This window comes from Neomonachus schauinslandi, chromosome 10, assembly GCF_002201575.2.
Source record: "Neomonachus schauinslandi chromosome 10, ASM220157v2, whole genome shotgun sequence".
Lineage (NCBI taxonomy): Eukaryota > Metazoa > Chordata > Mammalia > Carnivora > Phocidae > Neomonachus > Neomonachus schauinslandi.
This window is the reverse complement of record NC_058412.1, coordinates 2,065,567-2,086,265: the sequence shown is the minus strand read 5'-3', so window position 1 is coordinate 2,086,265 and position 20,699 is coordinate 2,065,567. Positions and strand designations below refer to the sequence as shown.

Below are 20,699 nucleotides of genomic sequence, written 5' to 3'. Positions count from 1 at the left end.
ATTGGCCTTAATATTAAAAGTATGTTAATATGACACTTTTTCTGCACAGGACTGGTATCTAATTCAACACAATTTTATTTACATGCAAGGGCTTTAGATAATACATTTGAAGTAATTAACTCTGAGGAAAATACTACAAGGAAAGTCGGGCCTTATAAGAACAACAATATTGAAATCAAACACATCATTACTTACAATTAGCTGTTTCAACCCAACGAAAGTCTGCTCTACGGACTCGGCATTTAAGACCTGTCTCTTCGCTGCGGCTCTCTCACCCAGGAAGCGAAGCATCAGGTCTTTAACTGCATCTCCCTTGAAGGAATGTAAGAAAAATATGTCAACACAATAAAATGTTAATTAAACTCAGCTAACCAGAACCCATAACTAAACGAAATTTCTTTTTTCTCCATTGGTGTTTGGAGGTTAAAACGTGGTTACAGTACACTAAAACTTCAATCACCCAGATGGCTTGAGCATCACCACCTTTAATAAAATGTGTATTTTAGAACTGTTCTCTTTATTTTAGAAGAAGGGGTAAATCACCACCACCTGGACCAGGCTTACATGAGAGGCACGCCGAGCCAGGAGTGGGGTTTGGGACCAAGGGCCAGATGGGGGCGGCAGCGCAGGCCCCAGCAATCCGCCAGGTTGCCTTTGTCTCTGGGAAAGCCTCTGGGACCTGGCACTGCCGTCCTTCAGCCCGGAGACAAGAGAAGAGCACCCTCCCGAGCAGATCCTCTGCCAGGGGCTCAGCCAGACCCTCCTTCGGGTGCTAGGCTCACTCCCAACCCGGGAGACAAGAGAAGAGCGCTCTCCCAAGCAGGTCCTCTGCCAGGGACTCAGCCAAGCCCTCCTTCGGGTGCTAGGCTCACTCCCAGCCCAGGAGACAAGAGAAGAGTGCCCTCCCAAGCAGGTCCTATGCCAGGGGCTCAGACAGGCCCTCCGCTCACAGGAGTTGTGCTGGGGGCCAGGAAAGCGCCCAAACGGCCTCTGCATGGGGAACTTGGGCCTCACAGACCGACTCCTTAGGTTCGACGCCCCCGCGGACAGGGCCCAAGGATGGAAAAGTGGAATCCGAAGCTCCTGAGGGAAGGCGGCTGGTGAGGATGTGGATGAAAGGGACCCCGGCGCACAGCTGCTGGGAACAGAGGATGGAGCAGCCACCGTAGGACAGGATGGACGTTCCTCAGAGAGTCAGAACCAGCTTATGACCCCGCAGTGCCACTTCTGGGTATTTATCTGAAGGACATAAAGACACTAACTTGAAAAGATGTCTGCATCCCCATGTTCACAGTCAGTACTTGGGAACAAGCCACGTGTCCGTGGACGGATGAACGGATAAAGAAGACGAGGTGTCCATACCCCATGGAATAGGATCAGTTGCAGGAAGAGAATGAAATCTTGTCATTTGTTTCAACATGGATGGAACTTGAGGGCATTATGCTAAATGAAGTAAGTCAGAGAAAGACAAATCCCCTATGATCTCACTTCTATGTGGAATCTTAAAAAAATGAAAACCAAAAATCCAAACAAACTCAAAGATACAGGAACACACTGGTGATTGCCAGAGGCAGGGGTGGGAGTGGGGGATGGGCCAAATGGGAAAGGTGGTCAAAAGGTGCAAACTTTCAGTTATAAAAGAAACAAGTCCTAAAAAAAATGAAAGAAGGAAGGAAGTCCTGGGGATGAATGAACTGCATGGCAACTAGTTAACAGTGCTGTGCTGTATATTTGGAAGTTGCTAAGAGAATATATCTTACAAGTTTTATCACGAGAAAAATAATTCTGTAATACGTAAGGTGAGGGATGTTAACAAGACCTATCGTGGTGACCATTTTGCAGTATCTGCAAATACTGAATCATGTTATACACCTGAACTTAATATAATGTGTATCACTTATGCCTAGATAAAAAAATAAAAAAGAAGACGAACCAAACATAAGGGGAAGATAGAAGGGCGAGGGGCAGAGGACAAGGTGCTTTGGCCAGGCCAGGAGAGGAAGGATTATCAGTGGCTGGAATGGCCAGGGAGAAATGCCACCTTTTGGGTGCTGGGTAATAAGAATCCTCTCATCTCAGCAAGTAAAACCCTGGCTTCCAGCTGCAGGCCGCTGAGTGCTAGCCATACAGGGCCACGGGCACACAGCGACTGAGGACGGAGAGGAGAGCAGTGTGGACGTGTTCCCTGCAGACTCCACAAGCGCCCCCGCCCCTTCCTATTGTTTTCCTACCCTTGGCGTAAGCATGCAAGGTGAATCTTTCGTGGTTGCCCAGAACAGTGACACTTAAAAAGCACCAGCCTGTGGATGACGTGTGCAGGAGAGGCAGAAAAGATGCTGCAGGGGTCTGCGGCTGCCCTTCCACGGGTAAAGGGGGAGAGGCGGCTTTGGCAGGGGGGTTCCAGGTCACAAGTCTGGTTCTGGCCCTGGGCACTGAGCCCCGTGCTGCAAGAGGCCAAGCCACACCTCTCTAGCGAGAATTTAGAAGCAGCAGTTTTATGATTTTTTGCTTTCAGAATGTGAGGTGAAATGCTTCAAATGCTGGAGCCACAGAAGGGGCTAACTGGTCTAGGAGGGACAATTAAAGGGCAGAATAAGAAGAGCTCTGCCATATGGCTCCATAAAGCTCTGCAGGAATGCAACTCCTATTAGACAAGGGCTTGAACTGGGTGGGAGGAGCTGTGAGCAGGAAAAGGGCAAGATCACATCTCCATGCCGCAGAGGGAGGACCCATTTAATTCCTCCATCCCTGCAACATTCTCTGTTAATTAGACCACACTACAAACATCTTTTCCCTTAAAAATCTCTGCTGGTTAACCTTTTCGTTAGCACAGGAAGTTCCTGAGACATGAGCATTTGTAGGACTAACAAACATCTCACCTATGAAAGCCCAGGGACGGGACAAAATGTCTTTCCATGAACCTACTCCTGCTGTGTCACTGAGCTGGAGGGGACTATGGCCCAGGGGTCATGGCACCTGACCGCACATCCTCCTGTGGTCGCGGGGGAGAGGGGAGCAAACTTGCCCTGCTGTGGGATTTTTCTCAGAGCTAGGCTGCTGCCCCTGGGATGGAACCCGCCTGGAACCCTTGGACACCTCCAAATCAGCAAACGCTTCAGTGAGGGACTGGTGCATCCAAGGCCAAGCAGGAAACGTGGGGAGATAGCATGGGAACGAGCCAGGACTCAGCCAGGCAACAGGGAGGATGCCTGTTGTTCCCCCACCCTCACCACCCCTGTCAGAGGTGTTCGTGCAAGAACAAGTGGCTGATCTCAGCTCACAGATGGCCATGGGCTGCCACCCCTCCTTCGGTGTGGGGACAGTTCAGCAGTCCCTTCTCGATTTTAATGGACAAAGACAAAATGGAAACCAGAGCAGCTGATTCACAGCATGCAGGCTTTACTGTCTAGGAAACCTGAAGACACAGTGGTCAAGGGGCAGTGGTCTGAAGAGACAGTGGGCCCTGCACCTGACCCAGCACACAGGGAGCTTTCTGCCATGGCTCCAGTGGAGAAGCTCTGGGAGCATGTGATCCTCTTGCTCGTGCTTGCTCTCTCCCAGGGTAAGCAAAACCTCCTGAACAAACATCAAGGAAACAAAAACGAGGCAGAACCCCAAACTGGTGGAATGTAAAATGGTGCAGCCATCTGGAAGACAGTTTGGACATTCCTCAAAATGTGAACCCCAGGGGCACCTGGGTGGCTCAGTTGGTTAAGTGTCTGACTCTTGGTTTAGGCTCAGGTTGTGATCTCAGGGTTCTGGGATCGAGCCCCGCATCGGGCTCCATGCTCACTGGGGAATCTGCCTGAGATTCTCTCCCTCTGCCCCTTGCCTGTGCACGCATGTGTGCACACATGCTCTCTCTAATAAATAAATTAATCTTAAAAAAATGAACCCCGGAGTTGCTATGTAACCCGGCAGTTCCACTCCGAAGTACGTATGCAAGAGAAATGGAAATGTGACCACACAAAAACTTGTTCATGAATGTTCATAAGCAGCATCATTCACAACAGCCAAAAAGTGGATTCACAACAGCCAAAAAACGGAAACAAACGAAATGTCCATCAAGGGATGAATGGATAAAATGTGGAATATTCATAAACTGGAATATTATTTGACAATAAAAGTAATGATGTAGGGATGATACATGTTACAAAATGGACGGCTCTTGAAAACATTATCCTAAGTAACAGAAGCCAGTCACGCAAGACCACATATTGTATGACTGCATTTGCATGAAATGTCTAGAACAGGAGAATCCACAGAGACAGAGAGATCAGTGCTTGCCTGGAGCTGGGGGAGGGGGCGGGGGTTTGGCTTCTTTTGGGGAGATAAAAATGTTCTAAAAATTGACTGTGGTGATGGTTGCACAATTCTGTCAAAATGCTAAAAACCGGGGCGCCTGGGTGGCTCAGTTGCTGAGCGTCTGCCTTCGGCTCAGGTCATGATCCCAGGGTCCTGGGATCGAGTCCCGCATCGGGCTCCCTGCTCGGCAGGAAGCCTGCTTCTCCCTCTCCCACTGCCCCTGCTTGTGTTCCCTCTCTCACTGTGTCTCTCTCTGTCAAATAGATAAATAAAATCTTTTAAAAAAATGCTAAAAACCAGTGAATTGTAAGTTGAATGTGTGAACTGTATCACATGTGAACTCTATTTCCCTTAAGCTGTAAAAACAAAACCAAATCTAAACCTTTTTTTTCTTGTGAGGCCCCAAACAAATCAGAATTTGAGAGAATGCTTCAACAAGGAAAACGGTGGGAGGCTATCACAGAATGGCCTTAACTGGCCTCCCCACGTCTTCCTGGGCTCACTCTCATGCTTCAACTCAGTTCAGCAAACTTAGCTCAGGAACCGTTCGCGAGTGTGGTGAGCAAAAGCAGCAGGGACTTCTTACGAGTAACCGGGACTGGACTGTTCTCCAGTGAGGAAAGGGATGAAGACACAGAAGAGGGCTGGGATCTGAGAGAATGAGAAAGATGACTTGAGTTCCTGAATTCAAAGGCACATTTGGAGCACAGTGTGAAGAGGAGTCCCAAGCAGGGTGTGGTGAACTTGCTGAGGTGAGGAGACAAAGTTGGGAATCCGAGAGGCTGAGGTGGCTGGAACTGGTAAGAAGGAGCACTGAAAACGAGGGACCTCTGCACAGAAGCCTGAGTCCATTGCTGGACACCAAGCAGCCCATGCACATGGTGATGCTCTAGAAGGCTGGGTGAAATGGCAAGGGAGCTGAGCAATTCTCAGAGGTCACACAGGCTGAAAGATGCCAAGTTTATGCCAACTGTGTGGAGCACTCTTGTTGAACACCGAGGCTTTTGACAGATGTCAGAAAGGTCACCCACGAGGAAAAGCTACTCTAAACTCACCCTAAGAAACTTAAAAACAAACCTGAAAAAGATCAAGTGAATCTGCATATAACATACCTGCCGACCAGAACGGAGCACAAGTCTTTTTGAAGACAACACAATACAGACTTCCAAACACATGAAACCCACAATGTCCATCCTCTAACCAAAAATGATGAGACATGGGACAAAGCCAGCACATGTGACCCACAACCAAGAGAAGAGATAAATACAAACAGATCCAGAGATTACGGAGATGACAGACTACCCGGAAAAGAACCTTCAGACAGCTGTTATAAATGTCCGTGAGGATCTGAAGCAAAACTTCAACACACTGAATAAAGAAAAAGATAAAAAAGAAGCAAATGCAAATTCTGGAGACAAAAAATATGAAAAATTCACCAAGAAGCATCAGCTGCAAACTAAAAAGCACAGAAGGAAAGACTACGGACTTCAGGACATGACTGCAGGAATTTCAAAGGGAAGCAAAAAGAGAAATAAAACTGAATAACAAACACAGATCCTTCGTGGCCTCTGGCAAAATCGAGTAATGTGTGGAATTGAGTCCCAGAAATAGAGAGGAGGGAGGGAAAACTGAAAAACTATTTGAAGAGGTAAGGACTAGGATATTCCCAACTGGGAAAACACATCCCAGTAAGGTCAACAAATCCCAAGCAAGATAAACAGAAAAGAAAACCATGTGAATGCATATCAGGATCAAATAGCTGAAAACCAGTGATAAAATCTTAAAAGTAACCAGAGGAAAACATGTACATTAGGTATAGAAGAGTGAAGATAAAATTATAGGACGCCTGGGTGGCTCAGTCGCTTTAGTGTCTGCCTTCGGCTCAGGTCATGATCTCAGGGTCCTGGGATCAAGTCCCTCATCAGGCTCCCTGCTAAGCGGGGAGTCTGCTTCTCCCTCTCCTTCGCCCTCTCTTCCCTGCTTATGCTCACTCTCTCTCAAATAAATAAGATCTTAAAAATTATTATAAACTTCACATCCAGAACACGATGGAAGAGCATCTTTAAAATGTTGAATGGAAAAAAAAACACCTATCAACCTGGAATTTTATATTGTAAACATATTGCATATCCAGAAAAAAATAACCTTTAAAAATGGAGATGACATAAATGATTTCTGCAGACTAATGAAAGCTGAGAACATGTGTAGCTGGTGAAGCTGCAGGAACAGGTGGGTCCTTGGCTTCCTGTAGGCTCCTGACCTGGGGTTTCCACACGGACCGTGTGGGCTTCCCTGAGGGGATTCCGGAGAAATCCAAGTTGCAGGAAGGGTGAGAGGGAAGGCAAGAACGGGGAAAGAGAATGGGAAAGGGGTGGTGGAAGGCTCCAGTCTCCAAGTGTGTGTGCCAGGTTTCTCGTGCCGCCAGCATGGGCTGGGGAATTCTGATGCCTGCAAGAGGGGCCCAACCCCATCACCTTCACCGCCCTGTTACCCTCACCACTGAAATTCTGCTGCTTCTATTTATTCCCCTTTTCCCTTCCTCTCTCTTTAGTGAACAAGCACCACACAAACAATTCTCCACTTTCATTCCTTACCGGTTCTAAAAAGTTCTGAATTACCATTTCCCCACAAACTTTCCATTTACTCCATTGAGGACAGAGGGCACATACAACCATAACGAGCTGAAAATGTCTGTGTCCTTCTGATGCCACTGGAGTGGAAGGAGGTGTTACACATTCACCTTTCAGCTTCTAACTTAGCTAAGACTGCCACTGACGTCATTTCATAGAGAAATTAAAATCTTTTCAAGTTTTATCCTCCAGGAAGGTAATTTTTAATGAGGCGAGCAATTTGGAAGAAAATTGTTAAGTGTTTTAGAAAGCTGATTGAGAATGAACAACTCTATCGTAGTAACAGTGACAAAGGGGGAGCTTATTAATAAGTAAATCCAAGAAATGGTTTCAAAAGCTTGGTGTGCCCAGAAAATTAATAGAGAAACCAATCTGAAGTCTCCTGGCGAATAAACACAGCATGTCGGTTCAAGGTTAACCGTACATTTTCTTTTCTGTCTTGGGAATGATAACGTACAGGTGAAGAGACACATGTGGGCGCACATGCAGCTCACCTGTCATGTGCGAGAGTCAAAGGTATTCTGGGAACTGTTCTTGGTTCAAATTTCAACCTACCACAAGGTTCCCAAAACCACCACCGTGGACTGCAAGAGGTACTGAAGACATGGGCGGAGGACTTAAAGGAAACGAAAAGAAGGAAGGCTGTGCCCTGGTTGGCTCCCTGCACTCTGCCCAGGCAGTGGGAGCTCCCTAACCCTTGCTGACTTGTGCAGTGTCCTGACTTTCTCACGGGCAGCTGCGTGGAACTGGGGAGGTAAATCACGGAAGCTTTAGAGTTAGGGAGGACCTATGACAGGGCCTCTGTATCTGATTCAATCTAGGGGAAACCAGCACTGAACTTCAGGGCTTGTGTTTCCTGACTCAAGGAGGACTGACATTTTGGGCAGCACAGTATTTCTGGTCTGGCACTAACCAGCCCACAGGCTATTTAGCATGCTTGGCCCCATCCATGAATATCATGTGCTCACCCTAGACCTCTGGCAACCAGAGTGAAGCACCTCTACACATCTCCAAATGTACCCTAGAATCCCTGGGCGAAGTCATTTCCATGGCAACCTTCAATTTTCCCCTGAATTACAATGGGGGGGAAGCAAACTGCAAACAACAGATAGTGTGGAAAGGAAGTGCTAAAAGGCCAGTCCCACGGAGGCTGCAGGAACATGGTGGCCGAGCACACAGTCCCCCAGAAGCAGGGAGGGAAGAAACACGGAACAGTAAAGCCTTCCCCTCCTCCCCCTCTGTGGGTAGAGTGGATGTAGACAGGGCTAGGGAAGGGTGGGGAAGGAAATCTGTGAATACATAAACCAAATCCTGCATGTCCAAGTACCCCCTGAACTCAGAGTCCATACCCGGAATTCATTAAAAAGATGCCGCAAAAGTAAGTTTATGTTCAGTGTATTCTGCTTGAGAGAGTGGAGAAGGAAGCTGCTCACAATGCCTGGTAAACAGTACACGCACAATAAATGTGCGTTTGGTACCTGAATATGCTGTCAACACTGCCATGCGAAGTGTCAGAACCTATGGGCTCACATTTCTAGGTCCCCAGTGTGGCCCTTCTCCCAGGGCTCAGCAGTTTACCATGCCACGACAACACACGTCCCACGCACTGGGCCTTCCAACCAGCCATGCATGTGCAGGAGCGGGCACATGCTTCCCAAAAGGGCTGCTGGAGACAGGAGGGCAGACACGCGCAGGACACAAGGCCAGCCACGGGGGCTGGACCGATGTCCCCCATACCCGGGGCTGGGTGGCAACCTGGGCAATCACCTGCCACTGGCATCCGATGCGCTCACTCTCTAGGTACGTGTTACATGTATTTATAAACATTCTCACCATACTATGCATGCCACATGCCGTCTTGTATCCAGTTTTTCAAATTTAACAATAAAATATGGACCTCGTTAAAAATCCTGCTATATCATCATTTTTTAACATTTGTATTTAATTTTTTAAAAAAGATTTTATTTATTTATTTGAGAGAGACAGCACGAGAGAGCGTGCATGAGCGTGGGGTGGGGAGGGGCAGAGGGAGAGGGAGAAGCAGATTGCCCGCCGAACAGGAAGCCCGGGAGCCCGATACGGGGTTCGATCCCAGGACCTTGAGATCATGACCCGAGCCGAAGGCAGACGCTTCACTGACTGAGCCACCCAGGCGTCCCTGTATCATCATTTTTAATACCTACGTTAATATTCCATTTTACAGATGACTCAAATGTATTCAACCAGCCTCTTGATAATGGGCTTTTGGATCGTTTCAGATGCTTTGCAATAATAAACCACACTGTGATGGGCATCCCAAAAGCTGGGTATTTGTATACCAGTGACATTATTTCCTTATAAAAAAATTCCTAAGACTGGTATTTCTGGACCAAATAATATGCACATTTGGATGCTGATTTAAAAACTTTACTTAAAAATGTTTGTACTGACTTATGGTCCCATCAGGGCTGCCTGAGTCAGGCCATTTTCCCACACTCTAGCAAACATGGAATAATCATGAACGAAATGCCCAATTAGATAACAGAAAATGGAGATAACCTTATCATCTTTGATTGCTAGACTGAACTTTTCTATGTCACTATTTATTATATAGAACATTGAAATATTTTTGTGATTTGTTACTTTGTGGGGCCATCCACATTTTTCTTAATGAGTCTATAAAACTCTTTCTACATCAAGCATGTTATATGCTAAACAAATATACTCCCCAGATTTTAAAAAAACGGAATGGGGGACTTATCATTTGCTGAAGCTTAAATGTCACAAATAACCTGAGCACCTGAAGTTCACAGCTACATCAGAGAATTATGATGTAACTATCTACTTTGCTGGCATTTACTTCTAAGACGTTGACTAGTGCCTTAAATACATTAGGGAAATCAACAAAGTTCCAAATTAACTAGTGATGTAACAGACTCTCCAAAAGAGTATTTTAGGAATTGCTAAAAAATGGGGACTTTTCAATCCCTGAAAGGTATTTATGTGTGTGTGTGTGCGCGCGCACGCACACACACACATCCATATGGGGGGGGGGAGGGAGAGAGGGAAAGCAGAAAGAGATGAGAAGGAACTAGAAGTGGCCGCCGAGGAATCCGGCCACGAACGCCCCCCTGAAGATGTCCTGCACCCACCTGGATGTTGTCAAACTTGAGGCCTGGCATGGTGAGGCTCTCCTTGTCTACGAACACTGTGCTGTACTGTTGGGTGGCTACTGAAATCAGGACGTCCCTGGTCCCCTCCCCGGGGAGCCAGGCATCACTTCTGCGATCCATCTCGCTCATGCTCAGGGCCGTGGCAAAGGGGTCCTCGCTCCCCGCAAACACAGCCTGGATCTGTGAAAACGGTTTTGGAGACTGAGAGATTTCTACAGAAGCTGGGGAAACACCTGCTTTTGACTTTTCGATCCCTGGAGAGTGAGAAGGCTCAGTGGCACCTGGGGATCTTTCTCCCCCCGGAGTGGAGAGCGAAGACAGTTTTTCTGGAGCTGAAGAACCTGCATGGGGGTTACTGACGGAGATGAAAGTGGAAGTCGTGAACGAATCAAAGAAGTCTGAGGCCAAGGAATTAGTGTTGGCAGGATCACCAAAAAATTTACTCAGGCTGGGGCTTGGCTGCACAGCCTGGGGAGGGGTCTTGGCCACCGTTTCGCTCGCACCACTGAAGCTCGGAGACTTCACCATCTGGGGCTCGAAGCCATCCCGCAGGAGCAGGGGCGGCTGGGAGCGGGCGGGAAGCGGCTGGCTGAAGATGGTGCACACCGGGACGGGCTCCTCAGTGGGAGGGGACTGTCTCGGAGGTGGGGTGCACCCCAGCCCTTCCGGGCGAGTGCTCCCGTCCCCTGGGCCAGGGTCCTTTGCACCTTCCTCTCCCAAGGCGGGCACACCTTTGACTTGGTTGTGGTCTGGGTCCGGGGTCGTGTCAGAGATGTCTTTAGACACATCCTCTCCGTCACTTTCACTGTCCTTGCTCAGGGTGTCCACTGCTCCTTCGTCCCCGAGACTTTCCAGTGTGGGACCAGCGCTGCCTTCTGCAGGCTCCACAACATCCTGCAAACAGCCAAGGTCACCTGAGTCATCTTCACTATTATTAGGAGAGTCAGAAATGAGGACGCTCTCCATCAGGTGCTCATTAAGCTTATCTACGAAATTATTAGAATCTTCTGATATAGTCTCATTCTCTTCAGACCCAAACTCATCTCCACCGAGGTCAATGGTTTCCTCGTGATAAAGCAGCTGCCCCTGCTCTCCCTGCGGAGTGGTGCTCCCGGTTTGCCCCTCGGCCGGACTCAAGTCCTCAGTCACGCTCTGCTTGGTGCCGTTGGCATTCTCCATGGCCCCCTGAAGCAAAGACAGATATGAACCAACCTCATCAGCTTTCTATCTCAGTTACTGTTGAGCTGATTTTACCTTCCTGTTAAAACTGTTTTTTAAACTTAAAAACAAATGGTGGATACATGTCATTACACATTTGCCCAAACTCATGGAATGCACAACAACAAGAGTGAACGCTAATGCGGACTATGGACTTTGTGTGATAATGACGTGTCAACGCAGGTTCACTGACTGTAACAAATGTACTGCTTGGTGAGGGAGGTGGAGGGTATACGGGAAATCTCTGAACCTTCTGCTCACAAGTTTGCAGTGAACCTACCACAACTGCTCCAAAAAATAAAGCCTATTAAAAAATGTTTATCAGTTATATATTCACATGGTTCAAAATTCGAAAGACTCCATTTCTCCAGCCATCTATCAATTGATTGATCATGGTAAAAGACACATAACGTAACCATCTTGATCATTTACCATCTTAACCATTTTTGACTTCAAAATTAAGGGGTATTCAGTGCATTCGTATCATTGTGCAACCATCACCACCACCAATCTCCAGAACTCTTCTCATTTTGCAAAACTGAAACACTGTACCCATTAAACAATGACTCCCCAGCACTCCCTGCCCCCCAATGCCAGCCCCTGATAATGGCCTTCTACTTTATGACCCCATGAATGTGACTTCTGTAGGTACTTCACATAAGTGGGATGCCACAGTATTTGCCCTTTTGTGACTGGCTTATTTCACTTAGCTTAATGCCCTCAAGGTTCACCCATGTTGTAGTATGTCAGAATTTCCTTATTTTTTCAGGCTGACTAATATTCCATTGTATCTTCATACCACATTTTGCTTCCACCTTCATCCACGATGAACACTTGGCTTGCTTCCACGCTTCGGCCACTGACTGCTGCCATGAACACGCATGTACAAATATCTCTTTGAGTCCTTGCTTTTAATTCCTTTGGGTATATACCCAGAAGTAGGATTGCTGAATCATATGACAATTCTATTTTTAATTATTTGAGCAACCAACAAACTGTTTTCCATAGTAGTTGCACCATTTTACATTTCCTGCAAAAATACACAAGGATTTCAATTTCTCCACATTCTTGATGATACTTGTTATTTCCTGTTCTGATAGTAGCCTTCCTAACGGGGGTGAGGTCTCCAGCCTTTTAAACCCTACTTGTTCTTAGCGGGCAGAGTAGGCGAGAAGCCAAGAAAACACAAAGGCCCTATTGCCTGGCCCCTGCCTATCAGCCTAGCCAACAATCTTAATTCAATTTTTGTGGATTTATACTGTTAGGGATGATGGCTGTGTCTCCTTGGGTTGCATTTCCAGAGAAAGTCATATTATTGTAGTGTGCACCTATGTGGGTCCACGTGTCAGGTTTTGGTTATAAAAGTTTGGGAAACTTGAATGGATTGTGCCTGTGACATTTTCCCATGAGAAGTGCTACAGTGGGTTTGGGGCAGTGTGCAGTAAGTCGGTAATAATAAAGAATGAGATTTTGAAAGCAAACTAAAACAACAACAACAAAAACCTCTACTTATGACCCAGTTGTAGACCCCCTCTTCCATGAAGCCAAGACACTCCAACCTGTAACAATCTCCCCATTCTCCCTGGGACGCTGTCTGCCTGAATCGAGCATGAGAAAGAAAAACTGTACCAAGACAGGCACCCTCACTGAGGCAGGCTGACCACTGGACCTAATGACAGTGAACCAGACAGATTACTGGTGCGAATTCTGTCCTCGGTACTGTTCTAAGGGTTGTATGTGTATGTTCTTACTTGATCCTCAGAACCACCCTGTGATACAACCACTATCATTTTCTTCATCTTGCAGATGAGGAAGCTAATGCTCAGGGAGGTCAAGCTCGCTCAAAGCCGTGCCGCTAGTAAGCGGAGAAACCAGGGCCGGTTAAAGCTGAAACGCTGGGTTGACACTGGGTGGTAGAGGCCACAGAATGAAACAAGGAGTTTGACTCTAAAGAAAATGTGCTCCTTTTCTTGAAAAACTTTTTTAGCAAAAGTAACTGTATATAGTTCTATCCTTATAGTGAACAAAGTCCAATTAAGATGAGGGTTTTTCTAGAAAAAAAAATGCCTGTTTGACCTTTAAAATCTATACTTAGATGATCTCTAGATAAGAGTACTTCTTTGGCAACACTTCCACAGTATTCCAAATTAGCCGTCCTTCCTTTTTACAGCCTGGTCACCCTGAGCTCTAAAAACAAGATTAAAGTAGATAACCAAAGGTAAACACTTTGGAGAAGTTTCTTGTCCAGCATAGTCAGTTACTAATTCCCCATTTGTTACATATTCATCTGATTAGCTATAAAGGAGTCAAAAATGAAATGAAAAAGGAACAAAAGCCTTTTTCTGGTACCGTTTCATAGCAAGGCAGAGGAGAGGCTGCCTGGAGAGCATCAAAAATGGACATGCCGTCACATGCGGGGCTGTCCCCTGGGTCCTCTCTGTGCAGCAGAGGCTGGGCAGGAAGACCATGGGAACAGCAAGCACGACTTCCTTTCACCTGGACAGCAGCTGAAGGCAACACCATCAATGCCCTAATGCACAGAAGGGGACATTGAGAATCAGAGCAGTGATGGGACTCAGCAACATCACTGATAGTGGGGTGCCCGGCTGGCTCAGTCGGTAGAGCCCATGACTCTTGATCTTGGGGTTGTGAGTTTGAGCCCCACATTGGGTGTAGACGGAGATTACTTAAAAATAAAATCTCTAAAAGAAAATAATAAAATCATTGGTAGGGGCGCTTGGGTGGCTCAGTCTGACTTCCCACACTGCCAGGAATGGAGTTTGGTCCTTCCTGACTAACCCTCATGAGGACTGAAGTATCCCAGCCCCTAGCACAGTGCTTGCCTACCGGGGAGATGCCAGTAACTATAGCTGGGTTAACTTGGTTCTGAGCCCCTCGCAGAATAAAAACAGTTCAGATTTTAACTCCAGAAATCCCAATACTACACTAATGGTTAATTGTAGAATAATGTAGGCTATAAGAAAAGGTCTGATACAATTGCAGGAAAAGGTAAAAATATCAGAACTGGCAAAAGCACAGTGTTTTCTTTATATACAGGGAAGGGTGGAGAAAGTTCTACTCTTAAAATAAGCAGGAATAACTGCCAGTCAAGGTTAATTTGTATGTATTAGATACAGAGACAGACTAAAATGGGGGCACCATAGGAAAGACTGTCCAGATAACACTGAGCTACTTCCCACAATTCATTGGAATAAGAGAAAGCTAATCACTATACAAGACCCACTCATGATGTGGACTGGATACCTACAGCAAGAAACTGCTTCACCAGTAATTAAAGAAACAGAGATGGAAACTATGATTTTTTAGGAAAAAAACTATGACATAGACAGATTTTTAGAAATGACAGCTCCTAGAGAGCTTTAGGGAAGCTTATTTATTGAGAATAGAAATGTAACTTTTCTGCAGAGCAGGTAGGCAAAGGATAAAACTCTGACACAGCAATTGTGTTTACCAATTTATCTAAAATGTTTTTAAAGTAACAATCTTCTGAAAGGAAGAAAGCAAGGTAAACATCAACATTCTTGCAAATCAATGCTTGTTTGTAACTATGTTTTCTCTTTAGAAACCTTGTTTCTAATCCAATCTAAATTAGAAAAATCAATGTTTCCTAGTGATAAAGACTAAAAAGGTGCTGCCCAATCCAGAGTAAAAATTATACTGTCAATCCTAATTTCTTTGGGGGAAGGGCAGAGGGAGAGGGACAAGCAGGCTCTCCACTGAGCAAGGAGCCGGATGCGGGACTCGATCCTAGGACCCTGGGATCATGACCTAAGCCAAAGGCAGATGCTCAACCAACTGAGCCACCCTGACACCCCAATCTTAATTTCTGAATAGAAACTACATATTTATTAAAAACCACTGCCAAAGGGCTGTTTTGAAACATCCTGCAACTCACAGCATACTACTGTGTCTTAGATCCCAGGGTAACTAGGTAATCCCATGTTGTAGGGAGTGACACAGAGAGAAAGCTAGGTAGCTAACACACATACATGAGGCAAATAGAAAAATGGCACAGGGGTGACGGAGATATTCTGGACAGAAAGAGATAGCTCAGGTACAAACTTTCTTCTCTCAGTAGGAGAACTTAGAGGTTCTTTTCTTGTAACTTTCCCCCTTCTCTCCTAAAGGTGCATTTCTGTAAAAAACTTTTAACAAATTTTGAGTGGATACAAACAATATTTATAACATACGGTTGAGACACTCTAATATTTACTTCCCTCCCCTTTAGTGGTAATATTCTGAAATTTGCCATACTCTTATTTTTCTTTAATCTTCCACATGCTTACTTCCTTAACACGTTACTTAGAATTTTCAGTTTTTGACCTAATTTCCCCTCTCTACGCTTAACCTTGAGATTCAACTTTATTAGTAGTGTGAGGCTGGGATTCATTCATCTTTGCTGTTGAGAGTGCCCTGTTGTGTGATGGTGTCACAACATATGATCTATTCTTTTTTTTTTAAAGATTTTATTTATTTGACAGAGAGCACAAGCAGGCAGAGAGGTAGGCAAAGGGAGAGAGAGAAGCAGGCTCTCCACTGAGCGGGGAGCCCTACATGGGGCTCAATTCCAGGACCTTGGGATCACGACCTGAGCCGAAGGCAGCCGCTTAACCGAATGAGTCACCCAGGCGCCTCAACATATGATCTGTTCTATCACCGATGAGCATCTGAGGTATTTTTAGGTTTTTGATAGTACAGACAGTGCCATTATGAATATTCTCATACATGTCTCCTGGTGTTCATGTGCAAACTTCTTCAAGATGTTATCAAACGTTATGTGTATGTTGGTTCATAGAGAATATATCTCTTCATCTTTGCTAGATAATGTCAAATTGCCTTCCTAAGTGTTTGTACCAATTTACACACACAGTGGCAGTGTGAAAGTATTCTTGTTCACCACATTTACCTACACTTGGTACGGTCAGACTTCTTAATTAATATCAAGAATATATAAAAAATTCTTATAACTCAATAGGACAATAAATGACCCAACAGAAAAATAGGCCAAAGATCCAAACAGGCTGAAAGGGATACACATTTCACAAGCATGAATCCTGTGACTCAACAGCCATCCATCTTGATTTTTCCAGGACGCTTCCATTCATACCCATGGTTATGGTAAAACTAAGTATATCTTTTCGCTCTCAAGAGCTCTGGTTAAGACAGTAAATGGTTCTATGACCTATGTATCACAGAGGAACTCCTCACATGGTAGCATAAGCTATGACCGTGAATGCTTATCAACAGCAACTCCAAACAAAATACCTGCCTCCTTCCAAAGATTTAAAAAAAAAAAAAAAAATCTGGAAACAAGTACTGCCCGTAGACACAATAATAAATAAATAGCATATTAAAAATGGAACATTAAATGTTAAATGAATGAACCATGCTATATCTAGTGCATCAATGTTTGAACCTCACAAATCTAATTTTGCACAAAGAATGAGTAGAAAAATAAGCAGCATAATTTTCTGTATAAGGTTCAAAAACACGTAAATTAAACAATATATTGTTTTAGGAATACAAGTGCAAAAGCAAGGTGATTATAATACCCAATTCTTTTGGGGAGGGGGCTGGAGGTAATGGCAAGTGAAGGTTTGATCAGGGAGGGACACATGAACAAGCCATTGGCAACTGTCCATTTCTATGGGGGTGGGCAGAAGACTGGGTCAGGTTTGCACTTGATCTTTGTCTTCCATGAATGTTACATGTGGTCTTTATATTTCATAATTAAAAAACGGAACAGCAGATGTATTTATTTTTGATTTCTGTGTAATATAATTATTTCTATTATTGGCTTAATAATTTTATTAAATCATAGACATGATTTTAGCTTATGTTAGCATTAAAATGCTAGCAAAGAAAGTGGACTTTTTGTTCAGGTGAGTGCTTTGCACGATGCCCTTAATTAATGCCTTACGATTTTTTTTTTTTTTTTTAAGAGAGAGAGGGAGAGGGAGCACGTGCATGAGCAGGGTGGGGGAGCAGAGGAAGAAGGAGAGAGAGAATCTCAAGCAGGCACCATGACCAGTGTGGAGCTCTATTCAGGGCTTGATCCTACAACCCTGAGATCATGACCTGAGCCGAAATCAAGAGTTGGACTCTCAACCAAATGAGCCACTGAGACGCCCCTGGAGCCAGGATTTAAACTTCAGGAGTTGTGGTGGTGTCCAGGCTTTTAGCAACTAACGCTGCTGCTTCTCTCACTGTAAACTTCTTGAAACCAAAGATCGTTTATATTTTCTTAAAGATTTTTATTTACTTTTTTGAGAGAAGAAAGAGAGAGAACGGGGCGGGGGGAAGGGGCAGAGGGAGAGGGAGAAGCAGACTCCCTGCTGAGCAAGGAGCCTGATACGGGGCTCGATCCCAGGACCCCCGGATCATGACCTGAGCCGAAGGCAGATGCTTCACCGACTGAGCTACCCAGGCGCCCCAACTTACATTTTTTTTTTTAAGTACTAACCTTTAAGTGATTATTTAAGAACTGAAGTTTCATTAAGAACAACTCACTAAGAACAATTAAAACTACAGTAGTTCAGGTTCCCTTTCTGGACATGATGCTGGAATTATGTCTTTTACCAGACTGCGATAATGTAAACCCTATTTCCATGAAAACATATGCCATGTAGTGGAAATCTAATTAGCATATACTTACAAAAGCCCCCATGTAAAGAACAGACACTGCAGATCAAGTATTTACATGTGTTATCTTATTTAATCCTCAGGACCAACTTACAGAGTACCATTATGACCTCCATTATGCAGCAGAGAAAACCAGATGATTTGGCCAAAGGCATACTGTCAATATTTGATTTCGACACAGATTTTTCTGCCTTTGCTCTTCCTGTAAGGCTGCTAGGACAGATCACCATCCAGAGTAGCAGAGGTGAGTCAGAAGGAGCACTGAACACAAGCTCTGAATAACTGCTGAGTCTTAGCTTCACTACTAAGCAATCTTTGAAAAATGACTTAATTTCTTAGTCTTGCTTTCCTCAGTCTGTAAACTGGGGTCATAAGGAATAAACAGTAACTGATGCACAGGGTACTTTTAAACTGTAATGAGCTACATATACATTAGCACAGTAAACTATAATTTTAATAAAGAAGTACAGAGCTAACATGCTGTTGGACATCACAGACTGGGAGGACGAGTGAAAGACATTGCCACTAAATTGCCCTAATTGCATTCCCCTCCCCCTCTCCCATCCCACCACAGTGGGCCAGGCTCAGGGGCTGTCACTCGGTACCATCCTGAATTCATGAAAAGAAGCCAGGAAGAGAGTATTTGGATGCAAAGACACCCTATCTTCCAGCAGCCACGAGAAGGGGGAAACTATAGTCCAAGTTCCGCCTAGTTAAACTTTCCTGGTCAAGTGGGAGGAACACACACGCATTTCAGAACATATCTTTGAGCCCTGCGCTTCTTTTAGAATAAATGTTTTCTGGGGCGCCTGGGTGGCTCGGTCGTTAAGCGTCTGCCTTCGGCTCAGGTCACGATGCCGGGGTCCTGGGATCGAGCCCCGCATCGGGCTCTTGCTCGGCGGGAAGCCTGCTTCTCCCTCTCCCCCTCCCCCGCTTGTGTTCCCTCTCTCGCTGTGTCTCTGTCAAATAAATAAAATCCTAAAATAAAATAAAATAAATGTTTTCAGTCTTCGCAGTATATGCACTCTATCGATCAGTTCCGACCTGAATGTGGCTCTGGAAGGAATCAGGACGTGGAATAATAGCGGCGTCTACACTTTCACACAAACCGCCGCATTTACCCTCCCAGTGCTGAGGGTTTGGTCGGGCAGGTGCCGTCCGTCTACAGAAGAGCAAACTAACAAGAAGAGAAATCAAGGCGCTTGCTCAGGCCAAGCTGCTCACTGAGTGCCACAGCTGGGACCTGGAGGAGACCTCCCAGGACGAGACGTCACGGAGCAGCCCCCGCGGAGGAGCCCCACAAGGTGGGGGCCGGGACAGGAGACCCCGGAAAGGAGCTCCGGCAGGAGACACCGATGAAGAGACCCTCCCTCCCCGTGGGAGGGGCGGCCCGGCGACAAGACACCGAAGGGGTGCACCTCCCGTGGAGAAGCTTCCCGAGCGGCTGGGGTCAGGGCCGGTGGGGCTGCGGTTACGGACGACCTGACCCCCTCCCCACATTCCAGGCCCCGAGTCTCACCTGCCCCCTGCCCCCTGGGTTGGGGAGGCGGTCACCTGCTGCCGCGACCACAGCGCGGGGAGAAAGCGGACGAAGACCGGAAGGAGGGACTGGAGCCGGCGCCTCCTCCGGCTTTTACGCCTGCGCGCGCTCTCCGTTCGTGGGCTTTCGCGCAGGCCTCGTGCAGGGAGGGCCTCCCAGCCATTTCCGGTTCGTGCTGCGGTGGGCGGGGCCTGCTCACCTAGGTGCTACGGTGGGCGGGGAATGGAGACTGCTTTCTCAGGCAATCGGAGACGGTGAACGGGACGCTCCAGTCTGCGCCTCTGCCTCCTTGATTTTTTTTACTGGAACCCCTGAGGGCTCTTTATTCGTTTGAGGGATATCTGTTGAATATTAACTGTGCCTGGCAGGGCACTGGGCATTAGGATACAACAGAGAAAAACCATTTCTGTCTTCATAAGTGATTAATTTTTTTTTTTTTTTAAAGATTTTATTTATTGGGCGCCTGGGTGGCTCAGATGGTTAAGCGTCTGCCTTCGGCTCAGGTCATGATCCCGGGGTCCTGGGATTGAGCCCCACATCGGGCTCCCGGCTCAGCGGGGAGCCTGCTTCTCGCTCTGACCCTCTCCCCTCTCGTGCTGTTTCTCTCTCGCTCGCTCTCTAAAAAATAAAAATCTTTAAAAAAAAAAAAGATTTTATTTATTTGACAGAGAGAGAGAGAGACCCAGCGAGAGAGGGAACACAAGCAGGCAAGCAGGGGGAGTGGGAGAGGGAGAAGCAGACTCCCTGCTGATCAGGGAGCCTGATGAGGAGCTCTATCCCAGGACCCTGGGATCATGACCTGAGCTGAAGTCAGACGCTTAACGACTGAGCCACCCAGGCGCCCCATATTTTTTTTGGACAATATAGTATATATTCAATGTGTACAATGTAGTGTCTTGACACCTGTATACATCGTGAAATGAGTACCACAATTGATCAAATTAACACATCCATCATCCCAATCTGTTACCTTTTTTTGTGGGTGTGTGATGAAAACCCTTGAGATCTACTCTCAAAAGTTTCAAGTATAGGGTATCTTACTAACTGTAGTCATCTTTCTGTACATCAGGTCTCCAGAACTCATTTGCATTATAATTGAAAAGTTGTATCCTTTGATCACTCTCTCCTTTCCCCTTACCCCTCAGCCTCTGGTAAGCACCACTCTATTTCTACAATGAGTTCAAAGTTGTT

At 46.0% G+C, this 20,699-nt stretch overlaps 1 protein-coding gene across 1 annotated transcript in view; it reads right to left on the bottom strand.

Annotated features, from left to right (window-relative positions):
- Positions 1 to 13,722, bottom strand: part of TRAPPC12 (trafficking protein particle complex subunit 12) — a 79,934-nt gene extending 66,212 nt beyond the window's left edge. Inside the window, exons 1-3 of the mRNA XM_021697540.1 lie at positions 13,655 to 13,722; positions 10,067 to 11,272; positions 196 to 312 (exon numbers count right to left, since the gene is read on the bottom strand). Of these exons, the coding sequence (XP_021553215.1) occupies positions 196 to 312; positions 10,067 to 11,272; positions 13,655 to 13,708 (1,377 nt within the window). The 5' untranslated portion in view covers positions 13,709 to 13,722. The remainder of the gene's footprint in view (positions 1 to 195; positions 313 to 10,066; positions 11,273 to 13,654) is intronic.
- Between the last annotated feature and the right edge of the window lie 6,977 nt (positions 13,723 to 20,699).